At 44.4% G+C, this 17172-nt stretch overlaps 2 protein-coding genes across 2 annotated transcripts in view; one reads left to right on the top strand and one right to left on the bottom strand.

Annotated features, from left to right (window-relative positions):
* Nucleotides 1-2892, top strand: part of snap91a (synaptosome associated protein 91a) — a 58155-nt gene extending 55263 nt beyond the window's left edge. Inside the window, exons 24-27 of the mRNA XM_062537934.1 lie at nucleotides 496-549; nucleotides 1878-1994; nucleotides 2376-2464; nucleotides 2803-2892. Of these exons, the coding sequence (XP_062393918.1) occupies nucleotides 496-549; nucleotides 1878-1994; nucleotides 2376-2456 (252 nt within the window). The 3' untranslated portion in view covers nucleotides 2457-2464; nucleotides 2803-2892. The remainder of the gene's footprint in view (nucleotides 1-495; nucleotides 550-1877; nucleotides 1995-2375; nucleotides 2465-2802) is intronic.
* Nucleotides 2893-7099: 4207 nt separating this feature from the next.
* prss35 (serine protease 35) lies at nucleotides 7100-16261 on the bottom strand. The gene is made up of 2 exons (XM_062538252.1): nucleotides 16003-16261; nucleotides 7100-8548 (listed from the first exon to the last, which is right to left on the bottom strand). The coding sequence occupies exon 2, from the start codon at nucleotides 8524-8526 to the stop codon at nucleotides 7165-7167; it is 1362 nt and encodes a 453-aa protein (XP_062394236.1). The 5' UTR covers nucleotides 8527-8548; nucleotides 16003-16261; the 3' UTR covers nucleotides 7100-7164.
* Between the last annotated feature and the right edge of the window lie 911 nt (nucleotides 16262-17172).

The following is a 17172-nucleotide window of genomic DNA, read 5'->3' as shown; positions in this document are numbered from 1 at the left end:
AAGAGAGCAACTCATGTCGTCGCTGTCCTGATCACATTTCAGTGTTGTTCTATCCAAACAGGGGACACCATACATAAAATCATACAGGCGAGATTATTCATAGATTAATGGGGCATGACAGGAGGGGTGAAAAAAACATAAGGAAGGTTTTTGTCTGTTTCTTGAATCTTTTCCAATATCATGTAGGTGTGTGTGTGTGTGTGTGTGTGTGTGTGTGTGTGTGTGTGTGTGTGTGAGAGTTATTATTTTGTTATTTCAATTTCAAATGTTGCTCATTGTCACACTGACCCATTCATTTGACATACTTACCTGTGAGTTTGTCAGTACATATGTGGTTAGCTGCCAAGGAATTACCCTTTTTGGATCAATAAAGATGCCTGAACTGATACTGTGTGTGTGTGTGTGTGTGTGTGTGTGTGTGTGTGTGTGTGTGTGTGTGTGTGTGTGTGTGTGTGTGTGTGCGCGTGTGTGTGTTCACCCTGTCTCCGGCTGCAGCCTGGTGCCCCTCCCACACCTCCAGCTGTAGGAGGCTTGCAGGGCTTTGTCATGGTGAGTTGAGAACACACACCTGAGTAGCGTTTTAGTGAGATCACACTACTGAAACATGTCTCTAATTCTGAGTAGCGTTTTAGTAAGATCACACTACTGAAACATGTCTCTGATTCTGAGTGGTGTTTTAGTAAGATCACACTACTGAAACATTTCTAATTCTGAGTAGCGTTTTAGTAAGATCACACTACTGAAACATGTCTCTGATTCCGAGTACTGTTTTAGTAAGATCACACTACTGAAACATGTCTCTGATTCCGAGTAGTGTTTTAGTAAGGCCACACTACTGAAACATATTTCTAATTCTGGGTAGCGTTTTAGTGAGATCACACTACTGAAACATGTCTCTGATTCCGAGTACTGTTTTAGTAAGGCCACACTACTGAAACATGTCTCTGATTCCGAGTACTGTTTTAGTAAGGCCACACTGACATATTTCTAATTCTGAGTAGTGTTTTAGTGAGATCACACTGCTGAAACATGTCTCTGATTCCGAGTAGTGTTTTAGTAAGGCCACACTACTGAAACATATTTCTAATTCTGAGTAGCGTTTAAGTAAGATCACACTACTGAAACATGTCTCTGATTATTAGTTTTAGTAGCATAGCCTCTTATTTTTCTCATTTTCCTGTATCCCAGGTCCTGTTTGCCCAGGAGGGACTTATTTTCCAATAATGATGGCAAACAATGCATTATCCCGCTTATTATATGCCTATTTGTCAAAACGAGGAAAGAAACTTCACACAATGTGTCTTTTAACATTATTTTGTTATACAGTTTCGTGGCTTCTGCTGAGAAACAAACAGTTTGTCGCACAAATAAAATGTAAAGCTTTAGATGTTGCATAGCAACTAATTAACGACAAGATGATATTCCATTATGATAAGCGAATGCACTACTCAAGGAATGACATGACAGACCGGTTGCCATTGGCAGCAGTGCAGCGGCCATTTTACAGAATTATCAGACCTCTGAATGTTGGAAAGGTCCGTTCATGTTAATGGACCTCTCTGCAACATTCTGAAGACCTGTATAATAAAATGATTTAAAAACCTTTTACCTCCCTTCTCCCTCTCTCTCCCCCTCTTCTCCCCCTCTCCCACTCGCGTCCCCTAACTCCATCTCTCTCTCTCTTTCTCTCTTTCTCTGTCCCTCTCTCTATCCTCTACTCTCCTCCCTCTCTCTCAATCACTCCCCCCCCCCCCCCCCCCACACACACACACACACACACTCTCTCTTCTCCCACCTCTCTCTCGCACACACTCTCTCCTCTCCCCTCCTCTCCCCCACACACACACTCTCTCCCCTCTCCCCTCTCCGCTCCTCAGCCTGCTGTGGGTGCTCCTGGTGCTCCTATGATGGCCCCCATGGGAGCTCCGATGATGGGACAGCCCATGATGAGACCTCCTTTCGCTGGAGCAGCCGCCGCTGCACCAGGGGCACCGGTAAACAGACAAGCAAACACACACACACACACACACACACACACACACACACACACACATACACACACACACACACTCACAAGCAAACACACATACACACACACACACACACACACACACACACATACACACACTCACAAGCAAACACACATACACACACATACACACACACTCACAAGCAAACACACACACACATACGCACACTCACACTTACAAGCAAACACACACACACAAACAATGTGCATTCAACACAAATGTTGCAGCTGCCTATTTAAGACACATTTTAAGCATATTAAAGCAATATGTTGTTCAAATGAACCATATGTTGTCTATTTACCTTTATCCGTTGTTACCCCCCCCCCCCCCCTCCCCGACCCCCAGCTGTCCCCTGGGCCTGCTGTCCAGAGCCCTAAGAAGCCAAAAGACCCCCTGGCTGACCTCAACCTCAAGGACTTCATGTGATCACCCAGGTAGGCCGCTGAAGCTATGGGGCATCAGCCAGGTGTCAGGCCGCCATTTGAAGGAGCTCCGAATGTCACACGACACATGAATGTGTCACCATCTGCATTATCAGTAACAGTATCCAGTGGAAAAATAGTCTGAAGTTTGACTGTCATGAATCCTAAATTTAAACAAAAGTGTCTTGGCACACTTTATTGACCAACGTTTCGGCTTACGCCTTCATCAGGGTCATTTTCATATACAAGTCATTCAGGATTCGTCATGAATCCTAGTCATGATCTCCTAGCTGTCGTAAACGTTTTGACGCGGTTTGTGCTGACGGTAGTTCTGTGTCCTCTACTTTCAGATTTTCTTCCTTTAGTCTGGATTGGAGTGGAACACGTTTGCCTGGTCTTTACCGACAGCCCCCTGAACCCCCAAGATGAAAGGAGCCCCCGACTGCCCCTGCCCCCCCCCGCCCCCTTCCTCCCCCAACACACACACACACACACACACACACACACACACACACACACACACTCTCTCCTCAGTGCCCTTCTCCCCTGATCTCTTAAATGTGTAGCACAAAGGCTGAAGCTATAGAAAGATAGAATAGAGAGAGAATGAGTGAGAGAGAGAGAGAGAGGTAGACAGAAATAGAGAGAATGAGATTGTGCTTATATTGATGTAATCTTTTTGTCCAAACAAAAAAGAACTAAAAAAAAAACAGAACCATTGAAAAATTATGCATAATGCTTAAAAATAAATGAGAAAGATGGAATATCTCTTTAAGGTTCTTTTCAAGTGTTGATGGTGTGTGTGTGTGTGTGTGTGTGTGTGTGTGTGTGTGTGTGTGTGTGTATGTGTGTGCATGCATGCGTGCATGCGTGCGCATGAGTGTGTGGAATGTGTGTGTGTATGTGTGTGTGTGTGTGTGTGTGTGTGTGTGTGTGTGTGTGTGTACTGTTGAACCTTTGGTGTCTGGACACAGTCTCTCCACGCCTTCTCGCCCCTGTGCACCTGTTTATGCGAAATGTAACTTGTGTCATTTTGCAAAAGTACAGTAAGTTGACTGCTCTATGTAGAAACAGTACAGGGGCATCCGAGGAATTTCTGAATACTCTGTATGTATGTGAACGGCGTGTATTGATGTGAGTCTGATATTAAATGATAAGAATTTATGTGGTAATTATATCCCATTATCAAACAAATATGTTGGGTAACAAATATGAATATATGGATATGTAAGTGAAATATACATAAATGAAGAACAAGTTGTCAGCTTTTGAATTTCTGACCAACAATGTGTCTATTTATTTTTATCCATACTTTATTTATTTAGTCACTTTATTGCATTGTTTATTTATTGAAGTGGTCAAACTGTTGTTTACATTTGAGGATATTTTATCCACGGGTGCATATCGGCCTTTTTTTATTTTTGGAGAGCACTTCAAAATGTTTCTTCTTCGATTTTGTCTTGTAGACTTTGACTGCAAAACTATAAAAATAAAAGTAGCTGGAGTGTGTGTAAGTGCTGAAAGAACCATAAGAACAACAGCCTGTGATTAAAAAAGTCCATGTTTGAGTGACCAATCCATTCCTGCTGGTCACGTTGTCCTTGTCAGTGAAATGTTGTGTTTGACTCATAGTTGCTAGTGCTTTGTTATTGCCAGACTGAGGGTGGTACTTTTAGTGTTATTTTTGTATTCCTGTAGAAGATGCCTAGTTTGGAGACTGGCCTCCTTAACCTGCTTTTCCTTGGAGTTTGGTCTTAACCCGGGCCTCGTCCACTCTTTGGTTGTCCAGCACCACCGCATCCCCACTGCTCCCTCTGCTGGTGAGGAGTAGGAAGTGTAGTTGGCACAGTGGGACCTCTGCACCTGGATATAAGGTCACTGTTGAACAGTGTTTCTAATGTGTTACAAGGCAGCTCAGTAGAACCCAATGGAATCCAGTCAAATTCTGTACAGTTACCCTATATAACTGGTAGCTCTATGTGTCGTCATTTCAAGTGACTGTAAGTCGACCGTTTTTGTGAAACAAATGATGGACCTGATAGAATCTTGGGGAGGGAGATGGGGGGGGGGAAAGACGCATTTATTTTTTAATTTAAAAATGCTTTTGTTTATTTAAGGACTGGTTTATTTTTGTTTATGATGCCCCTTTTCAGTGCATGTAAGACCTCGGAGATGCAATAAACTCACTGACCAAACAAAATACATGTCTATTTTTCCCCCCCCCTCAACTTGGAGCAAGCTCAACGGATGCTTGCTTTGGATTCTCTTTGTGTATGTTGCAATTATTCATGGATAGGTTTTCATTTAGTGAGACCTTGTCAAGATAACACTGGGAGTGGATGTCATGGTGCCAGTAGATGTGGAGTATCTATCTACCAAACATAGGCTTCATGTATCTATTCTAGATTCATTCAGAAAGTAAACAAATTCGCATGATCTCAGGATGTTGAACAGTTCTCACTATATGAACCTCATTGTTACTATAAGTGTCTCTAGTCTATAAGCTCAGTTTACTACAGCACAGGCACATGTAGGTTCTCTCGTCTCTTGATAAAGCGCAGGCTGCCCGCTTTTCTCTTTGCGTTCTCAAATATATCCTTATATTATATCCATATGGAAACGCAAAAATGGGTGAAAACTCTGTAGTACATAAGCCTGACCAGTAGGTGGTACCCTTAATATAATATGGTGTCAAGGAATAGTGTAGCCTACAGTAGTATATCCATTAAAAAATACAGTGAAGAGTTGTTTTAGGTTGACTGACCACAGCAGCCACATCAAAAAACATTCTGGAATGAATGCAAATACCAAACGTGACGCAGAGGCCACGGAATAGACTAGCAATGCACATGCCACTCTTGCAGTCTGAATACGACCCTTGGGCCCTATGACAGACAATAATTCTGTAACTTACCGACTATAGCCATTTTTGCATAAATCATTTTTTGATAAATTACATGTCCATGGCTAATTGTAGCTTACTAATTGTTCAACGGTAGTCCTTCTGAGAAGGACACTTTGGACATTTGTTTTTGTCATTATTATGGGTTGTCATGCAACAATATTAACGTATTTCCAAGTCTGAAACAAATAAACGTCATTCAAGTTGTTTTTTTTAATCTTTTTATTTGGTCCTCAATTTGACAATTTGAAAGTGTTTTATTTTTTAAAAAAAGAAGAAAAAAAAGAACGGATGTACAAAATAGACAAGATTTCAGCAAAGGATTTTTAAATCAAGACAAATTTATATGAACACACTGGATTGTACATGTACTAGTATGTCTAAAAATACTCACAAATTGAACTAAATCTCTCCCCTTCTTGTAAAGGGTTTTAAATAAGCCTTGGTCCAATGACCTCATCAAGTTAGCCTCTTATTAGAAACATAGGTACAGTACTAGTCTCTCAAATTATATTCTGACAGGTCTTTAAAAACGGTTTACGTTTTAATTTAGCACCAAGTGATTTCTGAAGCACCCAAAGGTTATGTGCATGAACACCGAACCCACATAAAACTCTACTGCATATGTTATTAAAGATAAGGAGATATAAGGAAATACTTCTAGGAATACGGCTGATATCGCAACTTAATTCATTAGTAATTAATTACTAATTCAAAGTGAAATTATTAAAAAAAAAAAAAAAAAAAAAACATAGCTATTTTATATAAAAAGAAATGGCATCAAAATATATATATTTTTAAAAATCATCCTCAGATCTATTGGAATTATTTATTAAACGTGTGCATTCTCAAAGAACTTATGCAGGTGTACACCAAGTATGTTTTTTTATTGTCTCAGAAAAAGACATTTTTTTTCTGTGTCATATTTTTTATAAAGCCATCACCTACCTATATTATCAATTCAAAAAGTGGAAGGTCAGTCATAAAAGTAAAAGCCTCTCTTTTTTACAAAGCAACACTGATTACGATGTGACTGAGTAATCTTAAAAGAGGGAGAACAGAGGATGCAGGCTGACAAAAACAAATACCAAAGAGGAAATGCTTCAGTGCAGAAAAGCTGTCAAAATCTCACTGAAACTGCCTGAAAAAGTACTGCCTTTAAAGAAAGAGCAAACAAACTAATGCTACTGTACGTCCAGTCTTGGCACTGTGATTTTTTTTCAGAAGCGTGTTTGTTTTTTGAAATTAAATAAATAAAAACAACAACAACAACTGAAGAAACTTCTTCTTCTTCTTCTCCTCCTTCTTCTTTTTCTTATCCCTTGAAAAGTTCTGCTATTACCAACAGAAATGTCTGTGTAGTCACTGGTGTGCAACTGATGCAACGAAGGCGGTGGTGATCTGCCAGGAACGTTGAGGCCTAACTGCCCAAGATGGCCGCTGACTCCAGAGACAGAACTGGCTGAGCACCAGGCCAGATCCAGATTCCCTAGTCTGGCTTCTATTGGGGGGTGAAGAGGAGGCGTGGGAGGCAAAAAAATACGGCTTTAGAGAGTAAAAGTCCCACTACAGATGTCCCAACCATTCACTAAACCAGCTCATCCTCAGCCAGTTGGATCAGCTAAGTAGTGAAATCACCCACGTGTTAAATGAACAGGTTAAAACCGATATGTGGTAAGGCTTTTACTTTCTGAAGCCAGAGTTCTCTACTGCTGTTGGAAATCTAGAGCGGAACTAGGAGCAGTACGGGGGGGGTGGGGGAGGTGAGGGGGGGTGGGGGGGAAGCGTTTGGTGGTTATGTCACCTGCGCTCAGGTGGCCTGGCAGATGCTGGAGTCTCCGTGGACCCAGTGGCAGATCTGAGCGAACTTGAGGGGCGTGATGCGAACGGCCACGTTGTAGTCCTGCTGGGCGCCGTTCACGTCCACCCACTGGTGCCCGGAGAAGACGCCGACGATCTTCCGCTTCCAGCGCTTCTTGCCCGGCTCCTTCAGGCGGATGTAGACTCCGGAGCCGCTGGAGCCCGGCTTGGCGTCGCAGTACTGGTACAGCAGGTCGTTGGACTCCTCCGACACCGAGCAGAAGCGATACACCAGCTGGTCCGGTCTGTCGTCGTCGAAGCCTGAGAAGTGGATGCGTCCGGCGGGCAGCTTCTTGATGGAGGGCACCACGCCGAGGTCCATGTAGCGGGTCTTCTGCGATCGCTTCAGCTCCAGGATGGCGTAGTCGTAGTCGGCCGAGACGTTCTTGGACTCGCCCTTGAACCAGCCCTTGGGCACCTGCGTCTGCTTGACGGTGGTCCAGCGGAAAGACGGCTGACCGGCGTCCGCGCTCCTCCGGCTGCGGCTTCGTCCCTTCCGGCCCCTGCGCCTCCCCTGCCTCTCCCCGCCGCCGCCTCCTCCTCTCGCCTCCTCCGGCGCTTCCTCCTCGTCGTCCTCCGCCTCCTCGTTGGCGTCGATGGCGTTGTCCTCCTCTCGCCCGCCCTTGCGCTTGCGCCCCCTCCCGCGCCCGCCGCCTCCGCCGCGCCCGCCCTTGCCGCCTCCCTTCCCGCGGCGCTTGGAGCGCTCCTTGAGCACGGCCACGCGCAGCTTCTGCGCGCCGCTCACGTAGTCGTGTCCGTCGTGGATGCAGTGGGCGGCGGTCAGCACGTGCTTGGGGGACACCAGCACGCCCGAGCAGCCCGTGGAGATCTTGACGGAGGTGGAGAACGGGTACTTGGTGGAGAACTGCTTGTCGGCGATGGTGAAGCGCGTGTCCACGCCGTAGACCTCGCGCTTGCGCCGCGAGCGGCCGGACGGGTCGACGCCGGGCCAGACGGGCCGGGCGGCGGCCTCGTCGAGCCCCTGCAGGGCGATGGTGGTCTGCGTGCGCGTGCCGTTCTCGTAGACCGTCTCGTACGAGAGCAGGCGCTCCAGCTCGGACACGCTGGGGTCCGGCAGGCCCCGCTGGCACTCGATGCCGCAGGTGGCGTGCAGCTGGGCGCGGGCGGGCGCGGAGAAGGCCGGGTTGCTCAGGTGCACCGTCCGCTTCTCGCGCACCAGCGGCACCGACCACTGCGGCCAGGTGTAGTCGTCGTCGTCGACGACGGAGGCGTCCGCCGCGCTCACACTCCGCACCGCCGCCAGGACGCACAGCGCCACCGAGAGCAGCACACACGCGGGTAAGGGGCCCATTGCACTGACCAAGCTCCTAGGCCTGAGAACACACACACACACACACACACACACACACACACACAGAGAGAAAAGGGAAAAGGATGGTGTGATTATCATTGCACATACAATACCTCAACAGTAGCCACAAGTCCATGATTGAAATTCATGCACACACACTCCCATACACATATAATCTCATGTATGGATAAGTGATAGGGAGGGAAATCACGAGATGACAAGATATGATGCACATTATGAATGTCAGGAAACAAATCTATTCAACAGCAACATAAACTCTCTCTCTCATGCTGCACCAGACTCAGGGTTTCTCAACAAATTGCAGAAGTAGATAACACAAGGCTGCTCACAACTACAGATCAGCAGATCACACATTACACCTCTTTCAATCTCTCTCTTTCTCTCTCTCTCTCTCTCTCTCTCTTCCAGGGATTTGTTTGAGAGAGTAGGAGGCATTGATAACCATGTGAATGATGAATGGCAAGTCTGGGTTTGGCATTGAAGATGTCAGACTGTAAATCGTGCTTATTTGAGGAGGTTCAACGACTGTAACTGTTCTTTTCAGAGGTGAACCGGGCAGGTGTTAATTTTCATGACTTTGGAAAGACTACTTAAGCAAGTTATTACAGCTTACTAGCCTGGCTAACACCACCACTTCTCAATGAGACGTGGTCTGGGAACCAAATGTTCATTTTCTCGTATTTGGGCAGCATGGGAACACCCAGGCTAACAGCTCACTGTTATTTCTGCCATTCTGTTTTTCTGAGCTCTTGCCACAGCCATTCCCCTGTGTGCAGTGTGTTTTCTATGTAACAGTTAAGTGCACGATCTTGAACTAACAGTCAAGTGCTTGATCTTGAGCTAACTATGGCTAATTGTTGTAGACAACAGCCTTGGCTTACATCCTCCTTTGTTCGACAGATGTTCAGCTGGGTCTTCAGTGTTCCACAGTTCCAATCTGCTAGCTTGATGCTGAGGCTAACTACACCTTCAGTCCTAATGTCAAACTCAGCCCGCTGAGCAGCAGTCACTGCTGGCTGTCTTTAGACCTGCAGTTCTGTTTCATTTGAGAGCTCTGGTCCAGACATAAGATTAGTTAAGGTAAAGTTCATGCAGAGTTTACATGCTGTATTCTGTCCAAACAGGCTGTTTCTGAGATAGGAAACTAATGATGGAGAGAGCGCAGCATACTTCACGGCCAGTCCTCACTAAATCAACACAAGGATGAGTCATAATCAGGAAGAAACATATACAAAATGGTGTATAAGATACGGTACTTATGCTCGACCTCACAATGAACGTTTACATAGTCCTAATGTATACAGAAATCATGCGTTTGCCCGTGAGACTTTAGTGACCATGACAAGCGTTACAAATATTTAGGAGCAAACACTATTTCAGTTGGCTACCTCATTCGTGACCTGGTAATACCTCAGAATATTACATCATCATCATTATATCATCATCAAGTTCTGCTGCAGTACCAATGTGCACCACAAGATGGACACAGACGGATAGATTGAAAACATCCTCCCCAAAGACCTGTCTGATCCTGAACCTATTCCCTAGGCTCTTCTCGTTCGTCTTTTTAGCTATCCTCCCTTCCTTACTTCCTTCCTCGGTCCTCCGGCTTGTTCCCACTGATATATAATGAACACTAGACTATCCCATTGTCGCCACCCCATCATTCTTTATAGATCAGTGGGAATGAGCTGGCGGACCGAGGATCGAGGAGAGAGGAGAGAGGTTGAGAAGGGGCCCCTAAGATGTGAGAGGGGCTTGTGACTACTACCTGAGCATGACCACAAGCTAAAGGTTAGGGGATTGGTTAGAGTGAGGATCAGCTGTGCAATGTTCTCGTGACTCAGATCAGTTGTCATGATTTCAGCTGATTACTTAAGATAGATCGATAGATAGATAGATAGATAGATAGATAGATACTTTATTGATCCCCAAGGGTAAGTTCAAAAGTCCCTGTAAAACTAAATCTGAACTTAGTTGGGAAACACTGCTCCTGAAAATGTGTAAAGACTGTATTATATGTGGTACTGATTTATGGGGTTAGATTTTTGAACCCAATCATTTCCAGTGTTCTGATTCTTTGAGACGGTCCTAAAAGGGGTTATTGATGATGCAATAGGCTCATTCAACTTCATGCAGGGCTGCACAGATCTAGCACTTTTGCACAATGCAAACATGCCATTGCGTTAGGGCCAGTGTGCATCACATGTTGTCAGATCTGTGCAGTGCTGCCTGAAGTCGAATGAGCCCTTCTGATTTCCCCATTTAGCATAACCTCTCGTCCTCAGAGTCAACTGAAGCCTACCTTACACTGACCAGATTTGGGAAAGATTCTTGAAAGACTGTAGTCTTTTAACTAATGCCCCTCATTCAAGCTTTACTCAAAAGACTACAGTCTTTCAAGAATCTTTCCCAAATCTTGTCAGTGTAAGGTAGGCTTTAGCAGGTGGACAAACCCCCAAAGGTAAAAGTCCTGTCAGTCCAATCCTTCTGCCTGGGCACTTCACACAGGTGACAAGTGACATCAATAAGGAGCTGACTCACTGGCTGCAGTTGGTTGTGCAAATTAAGCAAAGCTGGTTTACTGAATAGTTATAGCAAGCAGGCCTATGTGGTAGGAGTTTTCCACATCTGTGGGTAGACAAATCTGTAAAAGAGGTTTGTTTTGCCAATTCAGTCTGTTTACCAATCCTGCATATCCTAGATGTGTCTTCTGTGGATGCCAGAATATTAAGGATCCTGTAAACCAAAATTGGAGATTTGTTTGGAAACATCTGTTTAGGTCAGAAAACTAGAAGGATTGTGACATATCTGTTTTCCAGTTTTGCACAAGATGCATATTTTGTGCACTTAAAGGGCCATTCATACCAAGAACAATAACTGCAAAAAAGTATTGTTCTAATATGTAGGACAATGTCTACAAAAACTATAACAATAACGACATGAAGAACGATATCATCGAGGATTGAGGATCAATCTCAGAATAATTTGAGAACTATAAAAAACTGCCAGCCAATCTGAATCCATTACATTTTAGACACCACATTCCTGAAGAGAGACTTATTGCTTCTTGTTGGTCAGTGCGGACACTCAATATTATTATATGGGTTTCATCAGGTCCCTTCCCACAGATGTATAATCAAGCACCACGCAGCCTGTATTCATAATCTTGGTGCTTGGTTTTATACATCTGTGGGAAGGGACCTGAAACCCATGAGTAGCTACACTTATCATCTCTGTTGTGAACGGCCCTTAACACAGGTGTGTTCAGCTAGCTCGTTTGTCTGGCCTGAGAGTTGCGCTAATTACAGTTTTTCTCAATCGTTTACACACAATTTCTGGTACTTGAGACACAATTCCAGTAATATGTAGCTCATGCACCAACCTCCTGAACCGATTCTGCTGAACTATAAGCACAATTTCGGCTTTACACTCAAATTGCAGTTCTATAACACACTGTTTTCAAAACACTACACACAATTCTGTGCATTAGACACAATTTTCATGAAGAAAATCTCTTGTTTTCACAAAGAACACACTGCCATTCAAATTCTAAAGCTAACTGCCCTACCATGCACACTGACTCATCAGATGGGCAAACTCCTGTCACACAGTCTTACAATTAACAATCAGAGCTTTAGTATTACAGTAGTAGTACAGGCAGAGGCAGATCCAGAGGAGTGAGAGTAAGAGGAGGAGGATGGGGAGGCCAAGGACCGTAATCTCTGATGAGATCCGAGCCACTAGAACATTGCAGTGCTGCGTATCAATACAGTACAGTACCGGACAGTACAATACAGCTCAATGAGCACAGTAGTACAGTATTGCCTGTGGGCTGTTCTGTAGGACTGTAAAAATAAAGTATGTTTCAAGTATTTGGGGAAAGTAATCCTACTTTGTATTCCTACATAGGTTACAGTATTTTACTATTTGTTTGGCAGCCAAAAGATTACCAACACAAGGGCTTCTGTCTCCTGAACAGGAAACTGAATTCATGAGCATTGTCCTAGAAAAAATGGCATAACATTACGGGAAATACAAAGAAAAATAATAGAAAACAATGAGATATTTCAAAATACTGATAGGGTAAGCATATCAACTTACTGTATCAGCTTATCTACTGTTTGTAGTACTGTTTGTAGTGTAACACTGAACGTAAAAAAGGCCCAAGTCATTATAATGAATGGAGAAGAAGTGTTTTCAATTCATCGCAGTGTTTTACACTGAGCACATCAGTGTTCAACTGGTCCTTGTAAATGTCTTGATATATGATGGTTTGTGTGTGTCTCTTGAGAACAAAAGAGCATTTTGAGGAGAAATTACATTGTTTTGAAGGTAAAGTGTCATTTTGCAGGAGAATTGTGGAGTTTTGCCCATTGTGTGTGTTGTTTTGGATTTGTGTGTAGAGTTCTGAGAATATGAGGCATGTTTTCAGAAAATGTGTGTTAACAATCGAGAAAAACTGTAAAATCAGCTGACATGTTTGGAGCTATGGGTGCCTCTCAACTTCTCTCCTCGATCCTTGATGCTCGGTCCTCCAGGCTCGTTCCCACTGATCTATAACTAACACTGGATAGACTATCCCACTGTTGCCGCCCCATCATTCTTTATGTAGATCAATGAGGGCGAGGACCGAGGAAGGAAGGGAGGATGTATAAAACACGAATGAGAGGCGCCCAATATGTGGTAGGACAATTGAGAGGAACACCTTAACCCAGGTTGGCCATGGCTTCAGCAGTCAGCTTTTGAGACCAGTGCAGGCCCATCACAAATGTTCATGATTTTGAACTTTTCAACTTTTAATATACTCACAATGTGTTTATTCATTCAAATGTGTGGTTGATAACACGTTTTTCTGTGATAAACTCAGAACATATGGCCTACTTATGTTTGGTTTACAGTAAGTGAGCACAACTCAAGTGATTCAAAGGCAAGCATGTGCTCACTAACAGTGATTCAAAGCTGTGAAAACCAGCATAGAGGTCATGCTCACGATTGCCTTATGCTGTAATTAAAGGAACCACTGGGTAGGTCATCACTGTCTGTCTGTCTGTGTGTGTGTGTGTGTGTGTGTGTGTGTGTGTGTGTGGAGAGAGAGAGATTTGAGTGTTTTTTCTAAACATACAGTTGCAAACCAGTTAGATTAACTGTTCCCTGCCTTTGCTTGGTCATATTTAAGCCCACTAACACCACGGCCCCGGACAGCCTACACGCACTCAGTCTGCACATGAAGCCAGTGATTACCATAGTCTCTGAAGCCACGTCTTTCTTATAGACTCTCGGTAGTCTCTAAAACGCCTCAGCGTGCTATTCCGTTGACATAGGCTCTATGGTTAGAAGAGATTGATGAATCCTGCGGTGAACCAGAGGTTTGAGGAAGAAGGGGGGCGAGGGGGCACGGTCCCTGTGCTTCCACTGAAGTCGGCGGTTTGGATGCCTGCCTCTTGCAGTACCGTTAGCTGTCGGTAATGACTGGTATCTGATTACGTCTGCTGCTGCTGCTGCGACGACTTGAGCTTCTGTGCTTTCAGCGAGTCCGGAGATGTTGGGGATTGAATGTGGCCCGTCGTAGCCAAGCTAATCAACAAGTCTGCCTGAATCTAACGCTGAAACAACCCACTCTAATAGGTGACGTTGCAGGGTTGAGAGTGAGAGTAGTTAGGCTAATGCTTCCACCAGACCATCACTTTGCAATGCGCTAAAAGGCAAATAGCACATGCGTTCCACTTCCAGAACGATGGTCATTTCCAGTGAATGGAACCCCATTTTCCATTAGGACTGATCATGTGGCTTCGCCCTACTCTGACCGACCACATTATCATGCACATGTAATTTTAAGAGCATGAAAGCGGCGAATGATTGCAGGCTGTCACGGGCCTGGCTGTATGGATCATACGTGACAGGCAACGGCACATCTGTCATTCAAGCTCACGGCCAAATGTAGCACAGATGCCCTCCATGTCCTAGGGGCCCTCGCACATTCCCTTCTGATTAAGCGAGCATGCAGCGTGACTCCGGAGACACTGTCCTCCATCGGACAGCGCCTGTCCCATAGGGAAATGTTTCCTCTGAGAGAGCACGGCGACGTCGCCCAAGTAGATACGATATACACCCTCTCATTAATCCTCGCTCCCATGCGCAAAACGTCCCAGTCGGCCCCCACAGCACAGATACCCCACCCAGGAACAATGTCCGTCATAAGGGACTTTCCTATTTGGCTCGAGCCAATGAAAACCATGAGCGTCTCACAGTTTCACTGAAAGTGTGGGACCTTTTGGAATTATTAGTGAAAAAGCAAAGCGCCCTGGTCAAATGGAGTCCAAACAGCGCGCATCGCCGTACGCATATCATGGGGAGAATTGGGCACCTGCGACAAACTTCCTTTGATTCTCCTTCAACTCTTTCATTTTCTGCGTTTAATAAACCGATACTGCTGACAATAAAAGTAACCTAGGCTATGTTTCAAAGTGATAAGACAATTAACCAGCGCAAAGGTGATGGGATGATGAAACTATGTTTATGTAGGCCTAATGCTGTGGTCCAAATCGCTGTCTCTCTGTAAGGGACTTTCCATTAGACTGCAGCAGCCTGTGAGTAGGCTTCATAAGCGCCACCGCATATTTCCACTCCAGTCAGGATTCGCGGGAATTCCATAGATCAGCACATTAACTTTGCTGCATGATCTCTAACCAACGGATGGCGCTAGAGATCGCCTATAATGGCAGGATTCATCCAGAGGCGTTTATGACTAGGAGAGCAGTGTTCACTTCAACATCAAATAGGCTAAATTGATGAAATTACAAGTGGAGGGGAGAGTTTCTTCATCTTGACCCAATGTTATTTCAGCATCACGAATCATCATTGGTTGTTCTATACGACCCGACAAAACAGCGTGACTAAAAACAAAATGCCGTTATAAAGATGAAAAGAATTGAAAAATCTCAGAGCCAACACTTTATCCAAAAGCCATAGGTCCAAATCACTTCCTCAGTTTTTTTTCAAATAATACCTTCACATATGTTAACAGAGAGAAAGAAACAGATGCTGTATCCGACACTTTGCTGTATCGGGTGTATAATAAAAGTCACAGAATATGCCTAATAGCCAATAAACATCATCAACAAAATTGCATTGCCAAATTGCATAGACTGGAACTAAAACAAAAGTTCAATTGAGAATCCGACTTTAATATATTCCCTTAGTCATTTCTAAAGTTTATTTCCCATTCACAACTGAATATAGCCTACTGAAAATACAAGAACATATTTTGAGTTGATAATTAGTCTGGATTAATAGATTATGCAATAACAGATTATAACCATCCGTGGACGTTTCCCCAAAAATACTAACAATGTCTCCTCAGAGAACACCAGCGAGACTTCGGTCTTCAGTGTCTGAATTAATTAACCAATACATCCAGTCTCCTTTGTTGCAAAAACAGTAAAGGCATCATACCTGATAGCATTCGATTGATGGATAACAGATATCCGCAGTGGGTTATTTGTTTATTCAGTAGTATCCCAGATAGGAGAGAGAATTTAAAACTTCATCCCCGAGGTATTCTTATCAGTGGGCGACAGTCCGCTCCCTCTGAAATCCCGTCCACCAAAAAGGCAGTGGGAAGTGGGAGCCAGGCTCCGCGCTGTGGATTGCACTTGATGCCGGGGAGAGGCAAAAAAAAGAGAGGACTGAATAAGATTTTTTCCTTGGCGACAACGCGTTTCGCATAGGGGTGGGACCAAACTCTAGCAAGCAGCAGGGAAAGTAGAGAAAGACATCAGTAGGCTGCCGCCGTTCTGAGGGCTGCGCTCATTAAATCACTGGATATTGTAGAAATGGGAATCGATGTCAAAGTCGCGTTTGTCTCCTCCTTTCAAACAGGCTGCTGGAGGATCTCTGCCAGAATTCGTTCCACTGTGCCCACAAATACAGACCGGCGGAACTTTTCCCTTGCTCATTGTCATCCGCTCCCCTTCTCACATCTGTTATGCTGGGCTCCGTGTTCGCTGAGGTGGTAAACACCCCGGCAGGGGGTCCTCAAATCCAAAGGCTGTAAGCTCACATGCAGTGACACACGCACAAAGACCATCTCGGCCAGACATAGAATAACTCTCGCTCTTTCTCCCTCTCTCCCTCCTTCCCTCTCTCTCCCTGTCTCATGTTTGGGTGGAAAGCGGACTGCACATCAACTTTGTAAACCCCCTTTCTTTCTTTGAGCTGAACAGTGCATAAAGGATTGTAAGGAATCCATCACTAGGGCTGTAGTTTTTTTTTCTTCCCCAATGCAATTTGTGACAATTAGTCAGCCCTTGATTATAATTCAGTGAAGCATTCTCATGCAAAAACAGGTCCTTTGCCTGCTAACACCTGTTTTATAAGACGGCCACTTTCTTCACTTTGATGTTTTAACATGATTTTGCGTTTGACATTGGAATGTCATGCAGGTTAGGGATAATGGACGACATGCCGTTTGGTTATACAAAGTTAATGCACGTTCTAGAAATACAAATTAATCTGTGATGTGAGTCACACAAGTTGGGTTCCCATAGCAGAATATTGGAGTGTGTTGGATTCATTTGTGATTACTTGAGGAATGAACATCAAAACTGAAAACTGTGATTAGTT

Source organism: Sardina pilchardus, chromosome 6 (assembly GCF_963854185.1).
Source record: "Sardina pilchardus chromosome 6, fSarPil1.1, whole genome shotgun sequence".
In the NCBI taxonomy this organism is placed as follows: domain Eukaryota; kingdom Metazoa; phylum Chordata; class Actinopteri; order Clupeiformes; family Clupeidae; genus Sardina; species Sardina pilchardus.
This window is presented reverse-complemented; position numbering and strand designations above follow the sequence as displayed.